The sequence below is a fragment of the Pungitius pungitius genome, chromosome 5, assembly GCF_949316345.1.
Source record: "Pungitius pungitius chromosome 5, fPunPun2.1, whole genome shotgun sequence".
Lineage (NCBI taxonomy): Eukaryota > Metazoa > Chordata > Actinopteri > Perciformes > Gasterosteidae > Pungitius > Pungitius pungitius.
The window spans coordinates 4,027,046-4,053,951 of NC_084904.1; the positions used below are offsets into that span (position 1 = coordinate 4,027,046).

The 26,906-nt window shown below is 43.5% G+C and overlaps 1 protein-coding gene across 1 annotated transcript in view; it reads left to right on the top strand.

The window, feature by feature from the left end:
* The window catches only part of gpat2 (glycerol-3-phosphate acyltransferase 2, mitochondrial), an 85,034-nt gene that overhangs the window by 46,243 nt on the left and 11,885 nt on the right, over positions 1-26,906 (top strand). Inside the window, exons 2-11 of the mRNA XM_037482672.2 lie at positions 16,642-16,745; positions 18,122-18,232; positions 18,461-18,531; positions 18,636-18,746; positions 19,125-19,247; positions 20,705-20,804; positions 22,348-22,481; positions 22,897-22,996; positions 24,894-25,073; positions 26,374-26,472. Of these exons, the coding sequence (XP_037338569.2) occupies positions 16,674-16,745; positions 18,122-18,232; positions 18,461-18,531; positions 18,636-18,746; positions 19,125-19,247; positions 20,705-20,804; positions 22,348-22,481; positions 22,897-22,996; positions 24,894-25,073; positions 26,374-26,472 (1,101 nt within the window). The 5' untranslated portion in view covers positions 16,642-16,673. The remainder of the gene's footprint in view (positions 1-16,641; positions 16,746-18,121; positions 18,233-18,460; positions 18,532-18,635; positions 18,747-19,124; positions 19,248-20,704; positions 20,805-22,347; positions 22,482-22,896; positions 22,997-24,893; positions 25,074-26,373; positions 26,473-26,906) is intronic.

Consider the following 26,906-nt stretch of genomic DNA (forward strand, 5'->3'; position numbering starts at 1 on the left):
AGATAATGCTAGTGTGATTCTTTATTACCGTCATCAGTTTTATTGGTGCTGTTAATACTATGGCTTTGTTCCTCTGGCACTCTAATGCGGAAGAGATGAGTGGATCAATCACAGCTAGATTGGCTCCTCAAGGTGAAATAACCTGCAGAGAGAGAGGTGGGCAGAGTGAACAGAAAGATAGGAAGCAACAAAGACCGAAGAAAGTTGATATGAAAGCACAAAGAAAATAATTGAACAAACAAACGGGCAGAGTTCTGAGTTATTAGTCGAGGCAGAGGAACCAAGTAACAGGGATGAAAGAAAATGGGTTGGAGGAGAAGTGAAGGGGAAAACTTTAGCGAGGAGAACCAAGGTGAGAATAATGATGGGGAATAATGTGCATGCTTTATTTTCTCTTGGTGAAAAGAAAACTGTAATCCTAAAACGGGGATTCATCAATGCCACATGAATGGAGTTATGCCACATGGCACCTTACAAGAATGTTTTTTAATGCCGTGATATGGATTTTTGGCCATACCGTGCTGCCCAACTGGAGTCCATGACATTTTTTGCATGTGTGTGAGAAAGAAAAGAGTGTGTGTGTGTAATATATTTCAGTAGAGGGAGGAATAGTTTATTGTATTGTAATTGCATTATTTTCAACTACTTTGCATAATATTTCTTGAAGTTTGAAGTTATGAGTTGGCAAAGCACTGTTCCTCTCGGGTTATTTAAATGGTATATTGTGGAGATGGCTTTTTAAAGGTTCATAGAGAGAAGGAAAGTAAGAAACGCTCGAATAGACTGCAATCTGTAACAGCCAACGAAATACAATTGCAAACGTCTCGCAATGTTTTCAATGATTCAATCCATCGTGGCCGCCCAGTCTGCACCACTCCGCTTTCACAGGCTTCCCTTTCTGTTCCTGTCTCGCTCCACGCAGACCGGAGATGGTGTGCTGTTGATTAACATGGAGGAAGGGCTTTAGCGCCCCCGTGTTAAGATGAAACACTGGAATTCTTTTTTAAATGTCATTTGATGGAAAATCTCCTTTGGGGAGTTTTGCATGCGTCAGTGTTTTGTGTGTTGCCAGTGTCAGTTTGCTTGTCAAATTTCAAACAGAGTTTGGACTCGTTTCTGATCTGCTGCGCACAGCGGAGCCGTGACGAGGCTGCCGGAGGGGACACGGAAGCACGACAGCGGGAAGTGAGCCGCCGCCTCCTCGTTTGACGATGTGACTCGTAGAGCCTCGGCTGTGGCTTCATTGCTGCAGCCTGGGGCGGGAGACCTGACCGGCATTCCTAAGGTCAGGAGATGGCTGTTAGAACAGCGCAATGCAATCCACTGCAACAATAGTGACAATCTTTTGCTGTAGTGATTCTTTGCTTCAAATAATTAGCTCGTGATACACTTGGCCTTTACAGGACCTTTAGTGAGTTATCCATCTCACAAATGCTCGGTCACCTCATTATCGGGGGGAGAATTCTGCATTGTTGCTGATACCAAGAGCTCCACCGGAGCACCCTTTTTTAGAGCAATGCCAGATGGTGTAACAGCCACCACCATCCGTTAATGTAATAAGAGCGAACCAGAGATCCAGTAGAGTGGAGAGGAGGCCATCGTTACCACCAGACGGTAGATGATGGTGCAGAGTGAAAAAAGGTAGCGATGACAGGGAAACTGCAGGTTGCGGGAGAAGCAGACAGGAGGTGAATGGGAGCCGTAAGCTTCGCCTCATTGAAAGAAAACGAGAGTGGGGGAAAAACTGAGAACCTTCAGCTGTTTGACAGGCTGGTTAAAAACATCAAGAAGTGGTGCAGAGACCGGGGAGCGGCAGGAGAGGCAGGCGGCGGGAAGACGGGAGAATCATAGGCCCGTGTTTTGTGGTGCAATTATAGAGCTCTCACCCCGGGCCGCCACCGGGGAGGTTCCTTTTCCCCACTTGAGCACCTTGTTGTTTACTTGCACCGCTCGTTGAGAAAAACAGAAGTGGGGAGACACTTAAGTGTGCGAGTTGGATACAGAGCAGCGAAGGCCCGGGAGAATATGCACACGCCGGAGGAGTTCACTTGTGAGTTACGCATTCACGTGCACGCTGTGCGGACGTGTTTGCTGCAGGACGCGTGGCTGTATGCAGGGCTCCTCATCACATTGCTTGTGATAGAGCGGGTGAGCAGTTTTGTGTCTGTGCTCACTCTTTCATCCAGTTGCAATTAAATAAAATATGTATTTCCGTATTTTCTTGCTGTACCATTTCGCACAATGTAGAGCTCGGCCTCCCTCCCGTGTTAAGATCTCGTGAGCCGAGCTGTGGCTTAGCTGCGATTTGACAGTATAATGGTGCAATATTCTAATTATGATATAATTCATGTGAATGCTATTACTGTATATGGTCAATTTCCTGTCTGCTCTTCCAAGCCATTTGGGGGATGTAGACCTAGTGTGGAATTTGTCGACTCAGCGCTTCAATTGTGATTTGACTCTCAATGCCGTCTTGTTGTGGAAATTCGAGCGTGTACGCCGTTGATTGGAACACTGTCCGGCGTTGCTACGAGGGACAGTGTTCCAATCAAGTAGCTGTTTTTCAAAGCCCAGCAATCTCATCTGCAGCACACATATTCAGCAAGTGAACCCGAGAAAATGAAATACATATTCTTCTTATTGAGCTGGAAAGAAGGGTGTGATAAAGTCTCTGCTCTATGGACATCCCATCTTTCTATTGGCCCTGGACATAAATCAAGCAGAAACTGAACAACATTTAATACAGGCTTACTTCAACAATAAAGTAACTGAAATGTGTGTAGTTCCCAGTGCAATTAAAAACACCCTGGATCCTTGGCATTCTACATCAACAGGGACACACAGCAAGAGAAAAGTTCAAGTGAACAGCCGTGTTGTTTTGTACTCCCATTACACTTCTCTGCACCTCCTAAACAGGCCCAAAAATATGAAACTCACAAATATAAACAGAGGAGACAATTAAATCGACCATCTCTAACTATGCAAAATGTGGTGTTGAGCCCAGTACAACAATTAACATTTTAAAAGATGTAGAGCAGCAATATCTGGCTGAGCAGAGAATGACGTCGCCCCATACGAAGGCTACAGCTGACCCCCTCCGCCCCCCATTCACTTTGCCGGGGTTGTAGCGCTATAGCTGCAAGAAGCCGGCTCAGCTTGATGCCGTAAAGTTTCTGCCAATCTTGAGTCTAGTGGTTTTGATGAAAAAAGCATAATACCCATTGGGTATTCCAAATACTGCTGGTACATTGTAGCTACGGTTGGGTATCGTTTCAATTTGAACGATTCCGGTTCCCAGCGATTCTCGATTCAGATTCTTTTAAGAGGCAGGGTCAAAGAAAGAAATGAGCTAGCTAACCAAGGGTCTTTCTGAAGGAAATAGTCTGACCTTCTCCATCAAATGTTGCCCATAATTCGGGATGTCCCGGGTAACACGGGACGGTTGGCAACCCTAGGCACACATTTACTTCCACTCCATGACCTCGGAGGTGCTTAATCATATTTGACGTGCACCCTCTTATGCATGAAACAATTTTGCTGCAAATGTTGCATTTTGCCGAGTTTTCGGTTTGTGTAACCACACGTTGGACCGCCGACGCACGCTACCCATGTTCGATCGCGCTGTTATGCCAACACTTCCGGTGGACGCTTCTTCGTTGGTATTCAGTGGTTTATATGTCCGGTCAGCGCCGGCGGACTGAGAATCGTAACTAGGAATCGAATTTTAAACTTTTGAATGATACCGGGTAAATCGCAAAGCTAGTCCCGATTCTAATCGATACCCAAGCCTAATTGTAGCAGAATACATGCCGGATTTATAAAAGCTAAAAAATCCTTTGAATCGGTGCAGCTTGCAGACTGACTTTAAGCTTCTTAGTCAAACACCCAAGCCCCCATCAATAAGTCCTTGAATCAACTCAGGACTAAGCTTTGTTGACACTGCTGGGTCTGTTTTAGAAAAATATGAAAATGTGCATGCCTTTTAAATGCAAGGCTACTGCTTCCATCTCAGAATCCCACAATGCACCACACGGCTCGCAGCAGTATGCCAACATCCATCATCATGTCCACTATATCTGTGTCTATCTCCAAAAAGTCTCTGTATGATGGATATGTATCCACTCCTGAACAGCTTACTTGTACCTTACATCAGCTGTGTTTACATCTGACATAAACATAAATCATGAGAAAATCACAACAAATTAAATGAACTGGAACAAAGACTTTGAAACCATTTCAAAATATGACACAACACATTCTCCGTTTGGTTCACAACTTTTCACCCGGCCCCTTTGTCCGTGTGCTGTTTTTGTAAAATGCACATTGTTTTGAGATGTGGCCTTGGAGGAAATGTTTGGTATTTTTTACTTCATTGGAAAAAAAATGGTGAACAGTGACACCACTGTATCCCTTCAAAGGGAGGACGGGGTGGTGGGAGGGGGCGATTCACATAGAATATTGACTCATGGAGCCCACCTAATGACCCTCACATGTCTGCCTCTCTCTCCCTCTCTCTGACATAGAACCACAGAGCCCTGAGCTGTGATTGTATTGGATTTTAAGTTATGATCATGAGACCTCAATAAATTGCCTTCTTTCTCTTTTCCTCTGAAGGCTTGTAAACCATGTTGTGGAACAATTTCTCTTCCCCCCCCCCCCCTATCGGCTACACGCTTACGAAAGGAACAAGGTTTCCTTTAGTTCCAAACATTATTACGGATGTGCAGTATACCGGTTATTAAAAGGACAAAAGTGACAGTGAAGATAAAAAAAACAACACTTATCCGCAATATTGGAGATGTGGAGCAGCTTTTAATACAGCAACAGAGCAAAATGATTAAATAACAAAACGGGAAGTTAAATCCAGGCACCGTAATATCTGAGAGCAACATGGAAGTAAATATTTAAAAAAACCTAACGTTGAAGAGACTGAATCATAAAAGAGTCAACATGTTTTTAAGTCTGTTTATGTGGAACCGCTTGGCTCTTTTAACGATTCAGTATTTCTGTCTTAGGTCATGGAGTGCCCGCCTGCATTGCTTTCATGTTTATCGTGTCAGCGAGCCCCCGCCACCTTTGATCTGCAGTTGAGCACACAGAGCATCATTCTTCTCACATTTAAAGGGGCACACCGCTGATTTTATCTGTGAAGTTATTTGTGAGAAAACTGATTCAATTCAAAGGCACTGCACCTTTTTTTGTATAGCACATTGTAACAATAGAGGTAATTTAAAGTGCTCAGAATATAAAGAAAAGGAAATTCAAAAACAATTTAGAACGTAGTTGAAATATTAAAAAGTCATTAAAACATTGAACAAGCTAAAAAATGAAAGCAGTTTAATAATAATAAAAAAATGCATAAATGCAGAAAATTGATCAACATCCTTCAACGTAGTTCAATTGAAGGCAGAAAGGGAGTCAGCTGTCTCACGTCCTGCTGATGTTATGAGAAGTGTGTCGTCCGGGTTGATCATGGCTCTGGTACAAGAAGCGGATCCCAGGCTCATCAATGTTTTCACTCACTCAGATGTTATTTACCCTGCAGCTATTCCTCTGTGCCGTGTGACCCCTCTGCACATGCTCATCAGCGTCTCCTTCCGACTCGGCCCGCGCTGTCTCGTTTAACTTTGGAATTGGGATGACGTGTAATCAAATAAAAATGGCCTTTTTAGGCTCCCCCAGAGTTTCACAAATACAAATGTTCCATGGAATTGCGGTCAGACTCGTCCTGTACACAATTTTACAGACGCGTCCTTCATAATGGAGGTCTATAATGGGGGAAATGATTTTTAGGGCCAGTGGGGATTTCTACTGTTGTTGTTGCGGTTCCGCGAGTGGCCGCGCTGACAAATTGGCTGGAAGACTGAGTGATGGTGTCGTATCCAGCTCTCGTATTACTACATCCTTGTGTCTGACTCCTACCAGCCGCTAAAAGGCCTTGGTTGCTCCGAAGATGTTTTCCTCTTGCAGCTGACATTAAGAAACTATGAGCTATAAATGACGATGATGTATGATAACGGTACTGTAACTGGAAGTAACACAAAGAGTGGATGAAATGTGTGCGCCTGGTGATGTAGCATTCTGCTTTATGGACCCTCCTAAAGCAGCGCCGTGCGTCTCCGTCACTGGAGGCCCCCACCATCCGTCAGCCCACTACACCACCCTTCTGCTCGTATATCTTCCTACTGTATTAAGTGGCCTTAAGCTTCACCCTTTGCCGTGATCCTGTAGCCTTCAGCGCCTCATCATTTCACTCCCAGCTTGAACCGCTTCACCTTGCTCTCGAAAGTCCATCCTATTTGCCTGAAGATGAATGCAGCTCGTGCGACTGACACCCCGAACGGGGCAGAGTTTTTTGTGGCTGTTTCAGGTTGGGATTTAAAGTTGCTGTTAACTCTTTTTTAGTCCACTACGATAGAGGTAATTATACAGCGTCTCCCATTATTCATCCTCTAGGATCCTCATAGTGTTCATCCTGTGCATCTTTCAAATCTTAGTTTTGTGTGTGTGTGTGTGTGTGTGTGTGTGCGTGTGCGTGTGCGTGTGTCTGTGTCCCTCCCTTCATGCTTACAGAGATCATGGGGGCAGCAGAGATGTGCTGAATACATTTTAATAATCCCAGGGAAGCATTTTCTTTCTCTGTTAATGAATTATCGATATCACCAGCAGACTGAGCGTCTGCCTGAACGGAATCCAGATGGCTGCGGTTTTGGATTAGTCGCTGGCTTCTTGTGACTTGGTAAAACTAGACATTTTAGGGAGTTTATCAATCAATTCAGCCTTGTGATTAGATTGATTTCTTAATCATAAGTAAAGGTTATTATCATTTTCATCATCCGTCTGAACTGAAAAATGTTTAGAAGTATACAGGGGATTTTATTTTGTTTGAGCTGAGTCATCTGCTAAATAATCAAATAATTTCAGAACTAGCGTTTTCTACTTCACTGTAGCCATGAGTCGTGTGGATCAGAAGAGGTTTTATTTTGGTGGAGTGGGGGCGGGGTCAACTATAGTTTCTGAGGAGAAAAGGAAGGAGAACGTTTTGTACAAAAAAGGTCTGATTGAGTTGATGAGAAAATTACTATTTTTCTCGATTCATTTATTTAAACCTTTACGCTTTAACGTAAAATGTATTCTTCAATACAGCTGTTAAATTATGAGTAATCCATTAATTGTCCAACAATTTCTATGTCACTACTCACCATTCTCAAAAATATAACTTCTGTTTATCCGGCAGTGCACAAACCAAATGGTGGCGTGGCCATGGCTACGTCCACTTCCCGTCCCGTCCACTTCCTGTCCATTTACATTTACAAATACTGAAAAGTGTTGTATTAAAGCTGCAGATGCTTCCTGCTTATTTTTTGGTTCATAAACCAATTACTAAATAACTGATAAAAACCTGCCGGTTGCAGAAGGCATCGGGTTGCGTCACGTTGTTTTTGCACATTTTTTCTTGCACATGCTTGAACGTGTGTCCCGCAGCTCCCCTATGTGTTGGAGGAGGAGCACGGCGGCAGGTGTCTCGCCTGTTGCCTCCTCCTTAAATCTTTTGAAACCCTTCAGGTCGGCTCAGGTGTCCGGTGTCCCACAGTGCATAATACAACATCTGGGCTAACGAGAAGGGATGCAAACCTGTTTAAAGATAGGAGAGAAGAAGTAACACGGAGGTGTGAAGGCTGAGAGATGATTGGTGTCTGACGTGTAATTAGCACCCTTTTTATGAATCCAGTGCGAGGTAGAAAACCTTTTTTTTTTTTTATCTCTCAGCATCAAAGAAAAAAGCTCCGTGTACAGCGTAATTATCATCAGATCTTGTGAGTCGAAAACACGATGATCAGTGTAATTACCATCACATTGTGGTAGTCGAAAAAAACAAATCTGATCTCTTTTTCCCGAGCCTGCCTCCCATCTCTCCCCACCTCCTGTTTTCCCTTCAATCATAAGCGTGTACGGTTCTTAGGCACACTTTAATGTGGTTTTGTTCATGAAAGAAACATCAAAAGTCAGGCGATTCGCTCGTTTTAATGATGAGTCAAACAAGCATTTAATCTTGTTATTGTCTGGTTCTTATCCTCGTGGCTAAGTGAGCGGGGTCACCCGAAGGAGACAAAGACATCATATCCAAAAACATGCTTTTTTCCAGCAACAAAGCATGTCTGACAATAGTAAATGTACCAATCTGAAAATCAGCCAGATGTGCTCCCTGCAGGTTTATTGGCTTTTCGTGGTCCAGGACAAAACCACAAATTATGTTGTGACACAAACATTCTGTGTTAGTGCGGCTAAAGAGAATGCAGAGATTGGGCCCCCATCACCAAAGCGCCATGTCAATCAGGTCCTACAGAATAAGCAATAAGTGTTATTATTTGGTCGCGCCAATTGTGCTGTTCCGACCCCCGGGTGGGTCTCAGTCCTCAGTGCCTCCCTTCAACCAGCTTTGAATTGCCTCTAATGACCACTTCCCCGCCATCCTTCGATCAGAGTGCCTCTAGCTTTCCCTGCGCACCCTGGACGGCCTCGTCCATATACACACACTGTTCCCACTTCGGCATAGCTTACCCTGCCCGCCCCCCTCACCTGCAGCTTGTCCCCTAATCAGCCCCTGCGGCTCACCTCGTGCTTACCTGCCTGCCATTACCCTCCACCCTGGAAACTGCTGCTACCTGCCTTTTGCATGATCACCCTAACATAGTGTGTGTGTGAGTGTGTGTGTGTGGGGGGCTGGAGCTGGAGCTGTCTGGCTGTGTCGTCGCACTAATACAGTGTATGTTAATTATCAATTATACAATGTTATTTTTGATTTAATGGTTAATTTAACCAGCTATTATGCTGCCAAAATGTAAACTATCAAGCTTCCGTTATATAAAATGTTCTGTTCACAATCCTCTAAGGATCATTCTCTAACTGGTGTCAGTAATAATAATAATCATCATCATGATCATAACAATAATGTGATGTAGGGAAACTTGATGTTTTCTCAGGTTATCATACCATGAAAATCTCCTGCTGTCTCAACCCTTAAACTGTGGTTGTCGGCCTGCAATCGTCCGTATTTGTGTCGAACACACCGACCTGACATTGGACAATTGAAAGCTACGGATAAAATCTAAAATCTGCAGGTGACTGTGAAAAAGTGGGCCCCAACATGGAAACGGAGTTGTCACCAAAGAAAGTGAAAGAAAGGAAGAACGAGCTGCATTCACTGCCATCATCATTGAAAAGCAACAACTTTCATTATAGCTGCATGACATCAGTAACACTTCAATGCACCCTGCAAGTATACGGTTACACTTTAGTTTGGACTTTTCGAATCTCACTAATCCCTTCACATGGGGTTGGCATGGATTACCATGGTTACACGTCTCCAGCCGGCGAGAGAGCTGTCACAAAGTATCGTTGTAATTACAGTTCATTTCAGTGCGTCCCACTAAAGATGCATACTGCTGTTTATTCACAAAGTATGATGAGTATGATCGTCTGTAGGGCTTAATGTACGTTTTCAGCACTTAACGATCATTATAACGGGTAGATGAAATCCAGCGTTCTGATTGGTTGAGAGTGAGTGACGGGGGGTGCATTATTGAGCGTTAACGTACAGTTGCTGTTCACATTGAGCTGAGCGTTCCATATCAATGCGCACTCAAAGTAACACGTTTTTTGCGCGACCATTAGTTGACATTTAAACTTTTAGCTCGGTGGCGATCGCCAGAAAAAAGACGGAAATCCCGGAAATGATCGTTTTGAGTCAATGCGAGGATTCACAACCGGACAATTAATGTGGACGTCATGGGCGATGTGAATGAAGGAGATGGTGCGGGACCCAATGCTGTTTACGTGCACATACTGGGACAATTTTTTCACTAAAATATAGATAAACAACGTTTGGTGGCTACAACTATTTTGTCCTGAAAGGCAGCTATTTATTATTTATTTATAATTTTGCTGGTTATTATTCTAAAAGAAATACGGTACTTGAGGCTGTACTTTATCCCAATAATGTAACAGTTCGAGGGTTACCTTATTGCTTAATTAATTATCCTTATTTTGAGAAGAACTTAATGTGTGGTTTTGTCTCTACTTAAAGCAGAGTACTTAGCAGAGTAGCATTTTCCCTGTTCTATGACCTTTCATTTTGACGTCATACTTTTGAATTAGGACTTTCAGTCTTCGAATCCAGTCGCCAGGGCTGTGAACGAATATTCTAAATTCTAATATGTATTCAAAAAGCTGTGAAAATTAATATTCAAATGTTAGAAAAACCGCAGCAGGCCGACGGTCTACTTTGCGGGTGGGCGCGCGCCTGAGTTCAGGGACAGGTCACACAGGAGTCCCACTGTTGAGCTTACAGCTAAAGTTGTGTGTAAGCAATGTAAGCTGGAGTTAGCTTACCATTCAGTAACCAGCAACTTGAGGCTACATCTCCAAAATGTGCACTCAAGTGAATATGGCATGAAACAGCCACGGCTGGATACATATTTTGCGCCATCCGCCACAAGTTCGTTGCCGCAGCACGGCAGGAGGGATGCACACGAAAAGTTTCGTTCATATGCAAGGACATGAGGCTGATCAGTGTGGTGGATGGGATAGGCTGCAGGGAGTTCTGTGAAGCACTAGAACCGAGGTACCGGATCCCCAGTGGTGGAACAGTCACCAATAGGATCGTAGAATTGTATAACAAAATGAAGAAAATAAAGACAAAGATGAGGCTCTTACCACGGACGGGTGGACATCCTATGTAACGGCAACGGCCCATTGGATTATTGATGATTGGGAAATGCATAACAAGAGAACAAAAGAGCTTAATGTAAGCCACACTGCAGAGAATGTAGGTGAATGCATTCAAGAGATCTTGGATGTTTTTGACATACAAAGTGCCACTTATTACATGAATGCAGTGGAGAGACATCTTCAAAAGGGTAAGGGCTCAGGGTGCAAGCCATTGAAATCCCTGTTAGTAGGCTTAAAGTGGCAGCCCCACATTTCAGCAAATCTTCCGGCCACAGATACCTCCTCAAGCAGAAACGACCACTTTTAGGATTGAAAACGGCGAAGCTGATCACTGACTGTGCAACGCGATGGAACAGCACATATGAAATGAGCACGTAGCTGTGTCTGCTTCAAGAAAAAACTGTCAGGAATGGAGCTGGCAAGCAAATGGTCACTAATGGAAAAGGTGAGCATAGTAATACCTTGGACAAATGCAAAACAGTTTTTTCTTTAAATAGTTAAAATGATTGCCCTAATTGATTTACTGTGTATGGATATAATTACCACAATGGATAAATGCAAACCTGTCAATCTAATGTCAACGCATATTATATTATATATTGCAAGTGCAAGAGGTCCTTAAACCCTTTAAAGTGGCAACAGAAGCCATTTCAACAAATATCCAAATGCGTTGGCCGTACCGCCTTTAAAACTTATTCTGCTCGCTCAATGAAACAAGGGAACGCCAGGCGAACCAGAACCACCTGCATTGATGAAGACAAAGATCATCACAGATAGAGAGGACAAGAATGCACTCATGCTGCTTAACAAAGTGAGTTATCTGGATGCCTGCTTTCATCGCCTCATTCCTTTAAAAGAGGAGCAGAGAGGTGCATGTATACTGGAAGAGAAACAAGCAAACGTGGCATGCAGTGAGGCCGCTGCCGGACAACCCCGCCACCAGCCGCCTGCTGTGTGGGGGACTCTTTGGAGAAACGTATTGCACGGACAGACCAGACCAGGACATCAATCTGCTGCTTCGAAAAGAGATGTTGGTTTATGAACTAGAGTCTCCAATACCTGCTCAATAAAAGCATGGTGGAAAACTTTGGGCTCTGGGAGATACCCTCACGTCGCCAAGATGGCAAAGAAATATCTTTCCATCCCCGGAAACCACAGCTTCATGCACTGGTTTAATTATTTGCCATTTCATCCCAAGGAAAAGTTCCATGTTTACCACAGCACATATTTGGGACACGAATCACCACCTTAAATTGCTTGCACAAAACTCTTGATCTGTTTAAATATGAAATTGCCTATACAAATAGTTATGTCTCGTATTCATTTCTCCTGTTATTGACCGAATATATTCGAATGTTTTTTTTAAACAATGTTTTTTCAAACATCATTTTTGAGAAATTTTGGACAGCCCTACACACTGCCACTGTCCAGGGAGGAAGAGCGTAGAACGTAGGATCCACCTGACAGCCGAGATAAATCAGCTGTATCATTAAAAAGGTAGAATGAATAAAAATACAAATACCGTCACAGTCTTTGCGTGTGAGGAGACGAGTAACGGTGAGAATCTTCTGTGGCTGCCGTCATCTCCAATGCTGAACGTACCGAATGGTTTCATTTTGGAGGAGCGAAGCCAATGGCTTTATCATGTAAATTGTTATTTAATCATTTTTTGAATATTGACATTATGCAAGAGCTGATTTCATTATTTGATTTTTTTAAGAGGATTATGTGTTCCTCTAATGTCAGATGTATTCCTGTGTTAAAGTATTGTACTCTAAAGCTCTTATGAACCAAATAAGTGAATAGCTAGTAGATCGTCAAATTAGTCATAGTTCTGCAAGAGTGTGGAAACCCTTTCAGTCTCATTGTGTACCCTCAGTTACATAAGGGTTTTCTTCAGGCACTGTACCTCAGACCTGAAAGCAAAAGCAGTGTGACGCTAAAGGCAGGGAGCAGAGCGTAAAGGTAAAGAATTCCTTTTGTTCAGGGAAATCAATGTTTCTCTGTGGCTCCGTGATGCACACAGCTTCTGATTCAGAGATGATTCAGCAATGATATTTCAGGCATCCGGGTCATGGATGTACGCGTGTTTACCATAACATTCGTAAGCAGGCCATGGATGCATTCTTATAACGCCACAGCCTATGGATTATTTGTTCTTCATTTTGTTTTCAATAACTGTATTTATGCACCAATACAACAAAGCTACTTTGAGATTCAGAGTCTGAATCGCCGGAGTTATCCTTTCCGAGCACACACCATTGCCAGATAACAGGTCTTGCTGGTGTGGGGAGAGCCCCTGCAGTGTAACTGTCATCAGAGGCTCTCTACAGGGATTTTACCACATTATGCCACTAAAGCCTGGAACACACCAAGCCGACGCCGACGAACTAGTGGCGACGAGAGCAGACGCCGGCTCACGCCGGCAGCGTCTGGGTCCAAAGTTGCCCCGTCACACCAAGCCGATTCTCAACACCCGACGGCCAAGTAGCACGTCCGTTCTGCGCCGAGATTTAGTCTGCCGACGCACGAAAACTGCCCGACGACCGACCGTCGGCTTGGTGTGTTCCAGGCTTAAGAGAATGGCTGTTGTCAGTAAAGGTCAAGGCCTCACAGAGTTGACCTGTGGTAACATACTGGACTTTTCAGGACTTGAGTTGCTTTCTAGGGCTGCACAATATGGACGTTTTTAGAAATGTTCCTGAAATTTGCATATTGACTCGAACTGAATCAATTCCGTCTGTGTCTACCTTCCACCAATTAGTACTGTACTATTTTAGACATCTCAGCCACACTCTCATATTACATGTCATTTAGCTGACACTTTTTTTTCACCCGGTGCGGACTGGTTATAGCCTGCAATGTGCGATCTGTGGTTATCTTTTTTATGCTGCATGATGTGGTCTGTAAAGCAGGAGTATCAAGCGACCCTTTTAATTCTCATTAAGCACACGTTACATTACGTGTCATTTAGCTGACGCTTCTATCCAAAAGGACTTGCAATAAGGGCATCTCAACCCAAAGGATACAAAGTCAGAAGAACAAGAAACAAGAAAGTGCAATGTCATTTAATAAGCCCATTTATAACTTGTTATCGATAAGAGCCATTAGTCTGAAGAGGTGTGTCTTCAGTCTTTAGTTTGAAGATGTAGAGGCTCTCTGCGGTCCTGATGTCATCAGAGAGCTCATTCCACCATTTAGGAGCCAGGACAGAAAGGAGTTGTGATCTACATATTAAATACTGCTCTATTAGTCCCCGTCTTGTTAGCAATAACTCAGAGATCCTTAATTGCGGTTGGATAGTTCCTGTTTATTCTCGAAATTGTCAATTTGTTATACAATTTAGGGCTGCAGTGAACCAAAGAAAATCTGTTAATGGTAATCAATCGTTTTGTCGATGGGTGGAGAAAAAGAAAATCTGCCCCGAGGCCTAAATGAATTGTGAATTAACATAAATTGGCCCAATTTGTTTTTGTTTTCAAGTGATCCAAATATGGAATACTGCTCTTTTCTGGGTGTTTCCTTTAATCATTTTTGTCAGCGGGTCTTTAGGCAAATTGTCCTTCTGCAGCTTTAAAGGTAATGCACTGCTTTCTTTACACAAATAGACCTTGATTTTCTATTCATGTGGCTGTTTTTGATTGAATTTACTGGAGGTTACTAATCTGTTTCTTTTCAAGTGAGGAATGGCAGCTCACCCAGCGCAGACACACAGTACATGACTTTGGCTTTACTTCTATTAACGTTACACCGTGGGGCGTGTTTACTTGTGACTTCAGCCACATGGCTGTAGTGTGTGTGTGTGTGTGTGTGACAGTGATGTTTGTCCTATACCAACACCGCCACCATACTGGCATGAGGAACGTTTACACTAACTACACATGTATAGAAATGGGTACATTGACTAATCTACCATAAGGATATGCCCCCTTGAATCACAGCAGCATTTTGGGCAGCTATAGACAGCTGCTGTCGCTTCCACTGCTGCTCTTGAATGAATCCCAATCTAATCCAGCCTGACGGCTCCTAATGGCTTCTGATTTTTAATCTCTTCTCATTATGGGCCCTCATGGTTTTTGGGCCATCACATTAGTGAACTACAGCATATAAATGAAAGACTATAATTGATCAATTAACATGGACAGAGGATGAGCCAAGTTGGTAGAAAGGCAGAACGTGCGCCCCCCCGATTGTGAAAGCTGTCTTGCTCCTCGGCCCTAGTGTGTGAATGAAGTTGTTTGTTGATGACAGGTAGGACTGTGAGCCTGAGGAGGACAAGCGTCTTTGTGGTCTTGGCTTCCTCTTGTCTCTAGCTGTTTCCTGCAGTCCCCCTGGAGTTGCTTATAAAAACCTATTAAGGGTTTCTGATGCTGTATTATTTCCAGTTTAACAACTTACCTGTTTTGCTGCCTCGTCTTCTCCGTCACCTTCTGCACGTGCAATGGATCCCAGCGGCCCTGGGACCCTCTCAGCAATGTCTTTGTTCCCACCAGAGATGGTAATGCACGTGACAATGTGGAGCCAGTTGAAATGGAGCATCTCCCAAAGGGGACGTCTTAAGTTTTAATTAGCAACGTTAATGAGGCAGAGTGGGATTAAACCGAGTTGATGACACGGATGCAAAAGAAAAGTCTCCCACGCAACTTTATAGTGAGAAATCTCTGTGTAGTATTCATTGATTTTGTATTGTTATCTGTATGTGGTTAGTAAATGGATTCTCATTGAACCCGTCATGAACTAGAATCGTGGACATGTCTCCTGCAGGCTTCTCGCTATTTCATGAACAAAAAGCGCTAGCGTACTATTTTCCCGAACTAATCACCATGATATGACCATTATATGATAATGATAACCATGCAATGCTCAGTGTGACAAATTGGTGCCCGTGTCTCCGCTATTGTTACTGGCATCGTACCTTTTTAGTTTTTGCACCAAACCCAGCCTTGAAGTGGGCACTGGACCTGAGGAGGCCCCTGAATCCGATTGGTGCAGTGGAAGAGAGAGTTTGTGTCACAGGGCAACAGCAGTCAAAGTGTAGTTTCTTTTGTAGTAGAGACAAAGCAAGAAAACTAAAAGGAGGATTTTACACTGGCGCAGCTTTCTCCAGTGATCACTGCCTTTTGATTGGTATTAAATTCTTAATATCTGATTATCACTTAATGGAGCCACAACACTGCCCGTGCTATCGATTAGATGACCTATTTAATCGCCATCCCATCGTGACCTACAATGGCAACTCTCATTGCTGTGTTTCCCAGCGGACACAAAGCGTCTCTTACATAAGAGCTGTTTTTCGGCTGATGGCTATGTACCCTGCTTTTAATGATTAATAACCCTCCAGTGAGCATACGCCCGCTCCACCTGTAAGTGGCTGAGCAAAGGCAGCCTTTGGATCCTCTATATCTCTAATCTCATAATGGCAGTTATGTCCTTCTTTCCTTCCTTCCTGCATACGAAGTGGGGCCACAAAACTTTAAAAGGAAAGTTTGCCACAACTCCAATAAGAGGAAACAATGAGGAAACCGCCAGCAAGAAGCAACTTTTTAACTGAATAGAATGGATGGAAAGGTACAAATTTGAGACAATTGAGGGCGGTGCAGGGGAAGAAGAGCTGGTTAGAGGGGTGAAATAGTAGCTGTGGGGCATCGGCTGATAGATCGGTGAAGGCTATCAGCTCCCTCCTGCCAAACGACCAGAAGATAAAATTTAGTTAACGTCACACTGCGATTGTGTGTGTGGATGTGTCTCTTTTTTTCAAAAATTTGAAGGAGAGAAAACACTGCCCTGTGTAAAGTCACAAAATTGTTCTTGCAAAGCTCACAAATCAAAACGTGCTCACAGAATGTTCGAATACACTGTTCCTAAGTGACTGTATAATATATGCGTGTCCTCTGATCCGTTCTCCCCCAGGCCGCTGAGTAGAAGCCTGCAGGGGGTTCACCATGGTGCAAGAGAAGACTGATGGGAAAGACGAAGACATGATGCTTCCACCAATCCAACCAAACAGACCCGCGGTAAGAACACCGCCTTCACAGTCACCAAACATGCGCAGCCACATGCGCCTTACTCAGTTTGATCAAACCACAGGATGCAATATATAAATAAATCATATTCATCCAACAGAGATTGATGAGATTTATTTTTTGAATATTTTCTTTAAAGGGATACGTCAACATTTTAACATGACTTTATAATCTCAATCTCCAGGTCTTCTACAGAAAATAGTAATCAGCACATAATGTATCGTTCCTAAAATACAGTTGCTTTCAATGTCCACCCATGAAGGTTAAAAATTTAAAGGCTTCCTATTCTCTGATGACAAATAATAGTTGTGCTGTATTTATGACAATGTCAAGTCAAAGGACATTTTCCCATAAATCAGCCCTTTTTTTCTTTGTACCGTCTCACAAGTATAGTTATTTGAAATATTGATGGTTCCATCTAAGCTTTTTCAAAACCATAATTTTTTTCTCTTTTATAATCAACTTTTTCTTGGTACGGTACTAATTCATTCAGCTGCTCTGCCGTTTTCTGGTATCCATCATCGTCATTCAACTTCAAGAAAGTGTTATTGATTTTTTGGAGATTCATTAGCTAATTTAGTCTTAACAGGGTAATCAGTCTGAATCCTAAACTAAAACCTCATTTCACGATAATGGCCCACACGCACACGTGATCATTGATGGGAAATGTTGCACAGCCCAGATATTTGTAAAACCGGCCAGCTGCAGAGCGCTGCGGTCTGATTAGTATACAGTACACAGTCTGGCCTCTGCGTCAGCACACAAGCTGCTTATACCTGATGGGCTCTGATTGCTTGAGACTGCTTCTAATATTGGCGCCCTATTAATATTTACACCAGTGAGTAGCACGCTCGGATGGATTCAGAGTTAACACAATCACAGCGCACACCGAGATCACAACAAACTTCAAATGAAATCAAGAGCCAATCGTCAATTGGCTATTCTTTTATTCTTGAGATATCAACATTGACATATTTACTGTAGTAACCACATGTGAATCTGTGTTCAAATGGAGCAGGTCAATATATAATTTTAGCCTGACCTTTTGTTGCAAGATGAGGAAATAAATGGGCAGTGACGTCCCAGTGGCAGAAGAGCGACTAAAGCTGCATGTTCACTTCTATCAAGGATCTCTGACTTGTACTTCTCAGAATTAGACACAGCAAGGTCACCATGAAATGCCACGTTCGGCAAACTAGCTCTGATGCAGTCCAGCAGCCCTGAAATGGAGCTGAAAGCTTTCTTCGAGGGCCGGGGGCCATCGTCGAGGTGTTAATTAGTCACTGACATACAGTAAATGTGGTAAGAGACATCCGCGGTTGCCCTCCTTTATTCGTGGGGTTCACTTTGTGTTCTTCTTTTTTCAGTTGTCATGGGAATCAAAGATCGGGAAAAAGCTGAAGTTGGCTACTCCCTGCCTGGGCAACTTCAGGCCGGTGGTTGGCCAGTGTTGTGGCCTGTGTACCCCGGACAGTCTGGTGAGTGTGCTGAGGAGGAGGAGGAGGAGGACTGCTGTGATGGGCAGACACGTGGCACGCACACACTTAACGTGCTGCAACAGTGGCAAGCTGTTAGCGAGGTCTCGCTAGACGCCACCATTCAGATGGCATCCCTCACCTGCATGGGCCTTTATTTATTCAATACAACAAATTAGATCTGGTTTTATCTTGACGTCTGTCTGTGTGTGCTCTTCTGTCGTGCCGCAGCGAAAGACGCCTAGACCAACCTCTCCCCTTGGCTTTAAAAACCTGCTAAGCATCAAGGAGACGCAGACCAGGTACATCCACGGCCTTTGGGCAAACAAAAAACGCTGCAGTCCCGAACGCACTCACCCTGTCAAAAATGTCTTCGCCCTGCTCTGTGTGTGTTTTTGTACTGCAGGTATCGAGGCTGGCTGGTGCGGAGGGTGTGCTGCGTGCTGTTTGTGAGTGGGTGCAAGATTTACACCAGCCCTGTTAGCAACAGACTGGACAGAGTCTGTCAGAGCAAAAGGTAATGGAGGAGGAGGAGGAGGAGGAGGAATACCTGCAGCGAGTAAATAAATGAAAGGCATAGATACAGAAAATGAAAGGCTCCCGTAGTTCTAGAGAGAGGGAAACAAAAAGGAGAGGAGGTGAGAGGCGCCAACAGAAATGCAGACAATGAACACCATCTTTGGGTCTGTGCAGAGAGAATAAACACTGTCAACGTGTGTCTTCCCATCTCTTGTTGTCTCTCCCTGGGTGTCATTGAGTTTAACCTTTTATGTAAGGTGACCTCCTGACTCGGGGATGTGGTTGTTGTCTCACTGGAAGGCATTTCTCTCTGCACGAAGCACAGAAGAGGCTTTGTGAGGTGTTAACTGTGCTGTCTTGTGACCATGTGTTTCAGGGTGAAGGAGGCGCTCACAGCGGAGCACAATGCGCAGGAGGGGAGAGATGGCCAAGGGCAGCTCAGCCACCTCTCACCACTCCCCTCCATCGTTAACACCTGCATCTCCCCTGGCTTCTTGCGGTGCGCGTTTTTTGTGTGCATGTGTGTCCCTGTGTGTGTACATCTATTGATTACTTTTTATATCTATGTATTGCCTTTAAGCTGCACCAAGCAAGCCTTTGAGTTCAAAGGATCAAATAGAGTAATATCTTCTATCATTAGCATGATTGAAGTTTTGAGATTCACTTTCTTGTTCACAGTAGCAGCGATCAAAGCAACGAAGCGCTAAGACGTGCAGAGCTACATTGTTGGCGAGTCACCATAAAGCGTTTGTTGATAGTCTTTAAAAAGCGCTGGGATTGTTGTCTAAAAGACACCATTGAGCCAAATGTTTGCTACAGCAGACATTTCTTTTTTGATATAACAATGGACACCATCCTACGATGTAATAGTAATGTGTGTTTGTAAAAGCCAACGCTACCAGCAGTTTCAAGGAACTCTATATTCTTGACTTCTTTTCACTGAAAACAAATCTGCTTGTGGGACTGAGAGCAACAGACAGGCAGGAGGTTGTTCTGTTTAGCGAGAAAGAATTTTGGTCTTTTGGCAGGATTTCTCGACAGTAATAGAAGTGCAGACTAGTGCCGGCCTTATCCCCTAAAGGTACCGTGCCCCAGGGCATCCGCAGCCGTCGCTGTGGAGAAGACACACAGAGGTGTGGAATTTACAGCTGTGGAACCGTCCACGGTGCGATAAAACTAACTAACAGCGACACCGCTGGATTCCCCCGAAAATGACTCGTATGTTCCTGCTGCCCTACGACAACAAGCAGCAATGACGCCAAATGGAAAGAAACGGAAATACTCCACACTGCTTTCTAAACTTGGTGCCACCTGGGAGAGACAAACCAAGAAACGGCTCTCAACCACTTCACTGCTCGCCGTGTGGGATGTTTGTCAGCGTGCGCGTGTGTTGGTACCCACACATGACTACCCACCAGGTGCTCGCCGTGCTCTGTGAGATGATTGTCAGCCGCTGAGACATAAACCTGTGGACGTGCAGGCCATAGAGCCCACTCACTCCCAAAGTCTTTGCTGGTGTCTGGAGAGATGTCCTGGACGCTCTAATGTGGCTTTAAATGAACTTTTTAGGTTGTCTCCCGCTCATAGGAATCTCTCCTCCCCCTCTCCTGCATTCACAGCCTCGACCTCTGTCTCTATCTGCAACTGCACACACACACACACACACACACACACCACTCTTTATCGCTTTCCATTTTGCGTCTTCCCTGTGTCATCAGTTTCTCCCTCGACCTTATCCGTCTCCTCTCCACGTTGTCACACTCCCATCTATCTTGTTTACATGTCAGGCTCAGCTCCATCCTTTTGGTGGCTTCTTTTTCTTCTCGCTGTGGATCCGTCTCTTTTTCCCTTGTGGACATTTTCATCATCTCCTGTCATGAATTATTTTTTTCTCCTCCTCTTTGCATACATGTCTCTCCCCCATCCCCCACCCCCCATCCCCCCTCCCCCGACTAGATTCCTGAGCTGGGTGATGTTGAAGATGTTTTCCTCCGTGTTTGGCAGTATCCAAGTTAACCTCGACCATCTGCCGGCTCTGCACAGAGCCTCACAAGAGGTGCAAGTATCTACAAACACGCACATACATATGCAGACCAAATCGCCAGACTTATTTAATACACAGATGATTCAATTTGCTGGCATGAGCTGCTGCCTCCCCAAGGGTGTCAGCTTTTCATGCGAAACATGCAAAGCATAATTTGTATCCAATAATTTACACTAGCATGATGTTTTGGCTCAGCGCACATCCACATTCAGGATGTGCTCAGCCATCTAATGAGACGGTGAACATATAACGGCCCGTGTTTACAAATCCCTCTTGTATACGGGTACTTTTCATTCTAAGTAAATGTACAACGGCTCTTCAAAGTCTGGGGGGGGAAAAGGGAAAATGCTAAAGCTTGCTAGTTTCTTTCTGGCCACGTTATACTTAATTATTGTCCTTTTTTTACAAAGGACTACACAGCTCTAATTACACGGTTGACTTTATAAGTGCAAGTAAATACGCCAGAGTCAGGCTTCTGCTGCAGAGGTTCAAGAAGGGCATGAATGAATTCAGTGAGCTATGGCTTTAGTCTAGCTCTCTAAAGTGAACAAAGGCAAATCCACACAGGAAATTGATCTGTTGAGGCTCGTGGTTTTCAATTGTTTTTGGCTCATTTCCAAAGTTCTTACATCCTCTTAGTTGTCTCCCATTTTTGGGGATTATTTTTTTAATTTGTCTGAATGCATTTTTGAAAACCTTTAAAGAATGGGGAATTGTAAAAATGTATTTTAGTTCTGTATTCAAAACATGTACAATGTGTGGTCTGTAATTAATCAGTATAATGAGACCATGACTTGCATGTCTCATCTAACTTTTTGTTTTATTTGCTGTTATTGACACATCAAAGTAATTCATATTCATCCCATTTAAACATGGCTTTGAAAGTCTCTCTCTCTCTCTCTATATATATATATATAGAGCAAATAAAACAAAAAGTTAGATGAGACATATATATATATATATATATATAGAAAGAGGAGTGAAGGGGGAGCGGTTCCTACACACACACATATGTGTGTGTGTGTAATGTTTTGTTGTGGATCTCATTGCATTTTTTTAACGTACACAATCATTTACTAAAAAAGTGTAATCATGTTCTATCTGCCTTGACTTTCCTTAATATACATAATTGAGTTTGCAATAGTCGCCTCCCATTTTATATTCCACATTTGTAATTGGGGAAAACAAGTCAAAAGATAGTGTACACGATGATAGACTTGTTGTTGACTTTGATCAAAACAATTGCAGTATGTCCACTTCTACAGTTCAGTCCCTTAAAACTTCTAGCCACGTACAACCTTAATATCTGCGTGAATACTTACTACACTTTTACAGTGTCAAAATAATAAGATTATTATAAATAAATAAATCATCAGTGTATTTTCTTTCACTCTGATACACTGTTGAGCTTGATTTTAATATTGATTGGATATGAGTCCTCAGAAACCCTCTCCTAACCCGGGTGCCACCTGAGCACAGTCGATCATTGTTGGGCATAATGAATGATAATGTGAAGAATCTTGTTTAACCAAATCTGCTCTCTTCTGTAATGCAGGAATGCCCGCTGGTTTATGTGTACGTGCGTCAGAGCGCTGCGGACTGCGCTCTCATCCCTCTGGTGCTCTTCGGTCACAACCTGAGGGTCCCATACACTGTTTGTCCACTCCACATTAAAAGCTCTTTTCTAAGGTATGCACACACACACACACAAACCAGTATCTTCCCACATAAATAATAAATAAAGTTCTTCTGAGTTTGTATTCTAATGGTTGAAAACCACTTATTGTAAGTCGCTTTGGATAAACGCGTCAGCTAAATAACATGTAATGTGAAGTCTGGCGACTGACCAACCGACTGACACATCCAGCTTCAAAGATTTTGTATGGCCCAAAATCATAAAAGCAATCTCTAGGTGCGACATCCTCTCCCCAGGAACCGCCCCCCCTTCACCCCCCTTTCTATAATAATAATACTTTCAATACAAACAACCTAAATGGTTCATATATTGATATTAATAGTTATAATGTACCATCTTAATTCATGCTGTGCTGAGATCGTCATTCCAAGCTTCTTAAATTCAATTAATTCTGTGTCCTTCCTATAGATCAATCCTGCAGAAAGTCGGAGTGGTCCTCCTGCCGCCTTCTGCACTGACTGAGCAGGATGCTGAGAGCGACCGTCTGTACTCACTGGTCATGACCTCTGTAAGTCTTACACGACTTACTGTACAGAACCTTTTGGGGTGAGATAGAATGTGCCGATGTTCCGCTAAATTGAAGGTCTTTCGGGATTTAAGTAAAGCCTCATGGGGGCTCTGGGTGAAAAAGTTAGAGGATCAGTCCAGTAGGAGTAAACCCCCAGGGACCATGAATATCTGAACCAAATGTGCTGGCAAACCAGACTACCGTTGCTTAAATATTAAAGTCTGTTACAAAGTGATGGACCAACTCAACGGCTTCATCCCACAAGTCAAGGAGCAGGTTAGTTAAAATGATTATTTCATAGGTGTTGCTGTCAAAGACTCATTCAGAGAAGCTAATTTAGCTGATAGCATTGCTTGGAGCTTGTTGCTATGGACGCCTTCCCACAACTACCCAATGACAAATATTTTGTATCAATTCAAATGTACGGTACGCTAAAGGCCACAGAATCTTAACTGTCAACACACGTACACATGACCGCTTCAACAGTCAAAAGCTAATTCAGGTTTCATGTTCCCTTTTCTGAGAGTCACAAGCCGTGAAAACATCCCCTCGGCACAATCCTTCCCGGCCTGACAACAGTTGCTCATTAGCTTCTCAATTGAACCCATAAACATTCTGTTTATATATGAATGGAATCAAAGCGCCGGGTCACGAATCAGAAAACCCGTCGCTAATGCATTTTGGTGTAAATAAAAAAGAACCCTCACAGATGGCACGTAATTATATAAAATTGCAGGATGAGCAAGAGATACCTGTCATTATAATTTGGCTGTTTAGCATTTGTTATTCGGGTCCAATGCCTACTCACTCTCGTACACACTTTTCCTTTCCCTTCACAGTGGCGTGTTATCACAGTCAGCCTCTCACTCAGAATACAACCTGCCCTCATTCCCCTGGTCTCATCCCACTCTCTATTCATTGTCAAAATGACCAAGCAGCTTGGGGTTTGCTTCCAAGATTGTAGCTTTTGAGTTGGCCGGAATGACAAAGCAATGAGGAGAGGGCGGAGAAACTAGAAGAATGGTGGTTAGCTTGATTGTGTGAGCTTGGCAGGTCTGAGCGGGCTGTTTCTTTTTTCATGGGAAGGTCATTTGTGTTTTTTGGCCTTGCTTTGGAGACTAATGTGGTCTGTGTTGATGGCTCCCTGCTCTCTCCTCCCTCCTCTTGCATCCATCACACTGTCCTTGTGTACCTTCTTTGTACTCTTTGCCTAATGCTGCCTATCTGTTTATTGTTTTTTTTTAATCAATGATCAACACCTGCTCGTCATCAAGATCTTCCTGTCTATGCCCGGCAGGGGAGCTCTCCGGTGTATTTGATCAAATTGTCTGAAGATGTATTTCATTTAGTGAAGCTTCTGACGTTATTAAGATCCATATTGTGCTATAGAGCTCGATAGCACGCCGCAGTCTGGCATCAATCCACAAGACTACAGCCACAGTGGAACATACGCGGGTTGTTTATAAGTGAAGTAGCAAGTTTTAAAAAATATGTTTCATTTAGCGTTCATGGGGCTAAGCCTATTGCCTGCATGTGAAGGCAGGCTTGTTTATTGGCTCTATTTCAATGTTAATAGACCTTTTATTGTTTATTGAGTGTAGGCCTGCTTAGCTGCTGCTCAATGGTAATTGAATTTTTCTTGCCTGTGATGTGAAAACGGTACTTGGGGTGAGAGGAGTATCTCCCCTTAGTGCCTTTCTTCATTTCTGCTATTTTTCGTGCCTGCTTTTTGCCTCTTTACATTCCCTCCAGAGTCAGGTTCTTTCTGTCTTTTCATCTTTTTATTTTCAGTTCATACAGGTTACATGCGGCGTGCCACCCGCAAACGGAACGGCCCTCAGCTTACATGCTAACCATGTGTCGTCCCCTCCCCCCCCTCCCTGCCTCCCTTTGTCAGCTGGTGCGTGAGCTGCTAGATGAGAGTCAGGCGATAAGCGTCGGTGTGTCAGCGGAGTCTGGTCGAGGTGGCCGGTGGCTGGCTCACGTCACACAACTCATCAAAGAGGGATCTGTCCCCGATGTCAGTCTGGTGGCTGTGGGCATCTCCTACGACCGTATCCCACAGATCAACACACAGGTGGCTGCTTGTGAACACACTCTCTAGCGCACATAAAAACACTGCTTAATGTGAACCATCTGTGAAATCCTCAGGAGCAAAGGAACATGTTTGTTTTAAAGTAGCAGATTTCAGATGAGGTCAGGTGAGCCCCACAAAAGTCTTGAGGCAAAGACGCTGCGCGAGGTGGGACGGATACACGCCGGGTTTTATAAACAGGAGGTCAGTTAATGTCTGGCCTGATTTCTTTTAACGCGTTGGAGCTGTAGCAGAGGCTTTGACACACTATCACACTCCCTCTTAAGGCCCTGACTCGGTCTGAGCTCAAGCCACAGACACATGCACATATTTATAGATTCAATGTCACTTACCCCTCCAGAGGATATCAACTATTACTGATGTGCATCCATAATGAACCATTGGAAAATGTGCTGAGGAATCATCTTGTAACCCCAGAACTATTAGGAATGGTTCATAACTAATTCTGCCACCAATGGATTTAGTAGCACACAGTGTAACTTAATGAATCCAGGGTAACATAATTCATCATTATTTATTATACATTATACCTAATTTACATGCGCCAAGCATAATGGAAACTTTAATCCATTACTATTGACATATTTTGGTTAATCTGATTTATTTAATTTGACGTGATGAAGACGATGTAGTTTAACATTGTTCCGATACAGAGCATTAAACTGAGGCACAATGAAGAGGATGTGAAATTCCAAACAGGACAATTATGTTGCCTTGTTAATATTCTTTAACAGTGAAGTAATTCCTAGAACATTGCGGTGGGTCAGACGAGTTAACCTGATTATTTTCTGATGGGGTCCTACAGTGTCAAAACCACCTTAAAATCCAAATAAATAGCCGTTGATGATGGAACTTTTAAAATTCTTGGTTCACAACCAAACGATTTGCTATTCTGCCCTTGGCGATTATGAGGTTTGCATTCATTCTTTTTTTTTTAAAGCAGAGTGATTGTTATTATTCTCTCTCTGCTATCTGTACTGAGAGGACAGTGGTGAGTGGGTGTCGCCGGTTAATTGCCATAATAAGGACCTCGCCTCATCATTTTGTTCTGTCATGCAGTACACAGTACTGAACACACAGTTCTAGTACCAACACTCTCAGGCCGCCTATTAATCTTTGTGCTCATCGTAGATGCTGCTCATTAGTGCTATTGCTGCTGTAATGACCCTCCTAAAGACAAGGTCTCATTATAATGCAATCACTAACTCTGTATGTTTGACTCTTATGGCTGTGTGTGTGTGTGTGTGTGTGTGTGTGTGTGTGTGTGTGTGTGTCCTCACAGGTTGGCTTAGGCTCTCTGTTTCGGTGGTTGTGGTCGCTACCCTGGAGGAGACCGAATGGAAGCGTGAGGGTCCACCTCGCTCAGCCCTTTTCTCTCAAGGTGAAGGCTATTTAGAAGAGTGACGGCCAACCTTTGTGGCACGTAACCAACGTTTGACACATCAGCCGAGTGTGGGCAGGTCGTGCCACCAATAAGTGGTATTTTCCTGAATGGTTCATACAAGTTTTATTATTATCTTCAGTAGTGAGTAGAAAAAGGAACATTTTGGGAAGAGGGAAAACGGCAAACCGAAGGAGGCTTCTATTTTTCTTTTCCTTGAAATCATCTTGTGCTTTCTTGTGGAGATTGGACAGGCGAAGAAGAAGCCTTCCTAGAAACTTTACTCGGCTTGGAAGTGGACAAACTGACTTGGCTTTTACAGATGAAAGTTGACGTTTTCTTAAAAAAAAAAAAAATGCCCACACTCTACCTAAATGATAAAGGGGCTTACGATGCGTATTGGAGTCTCTTGCATTTTGTATTCAAGAACAGAT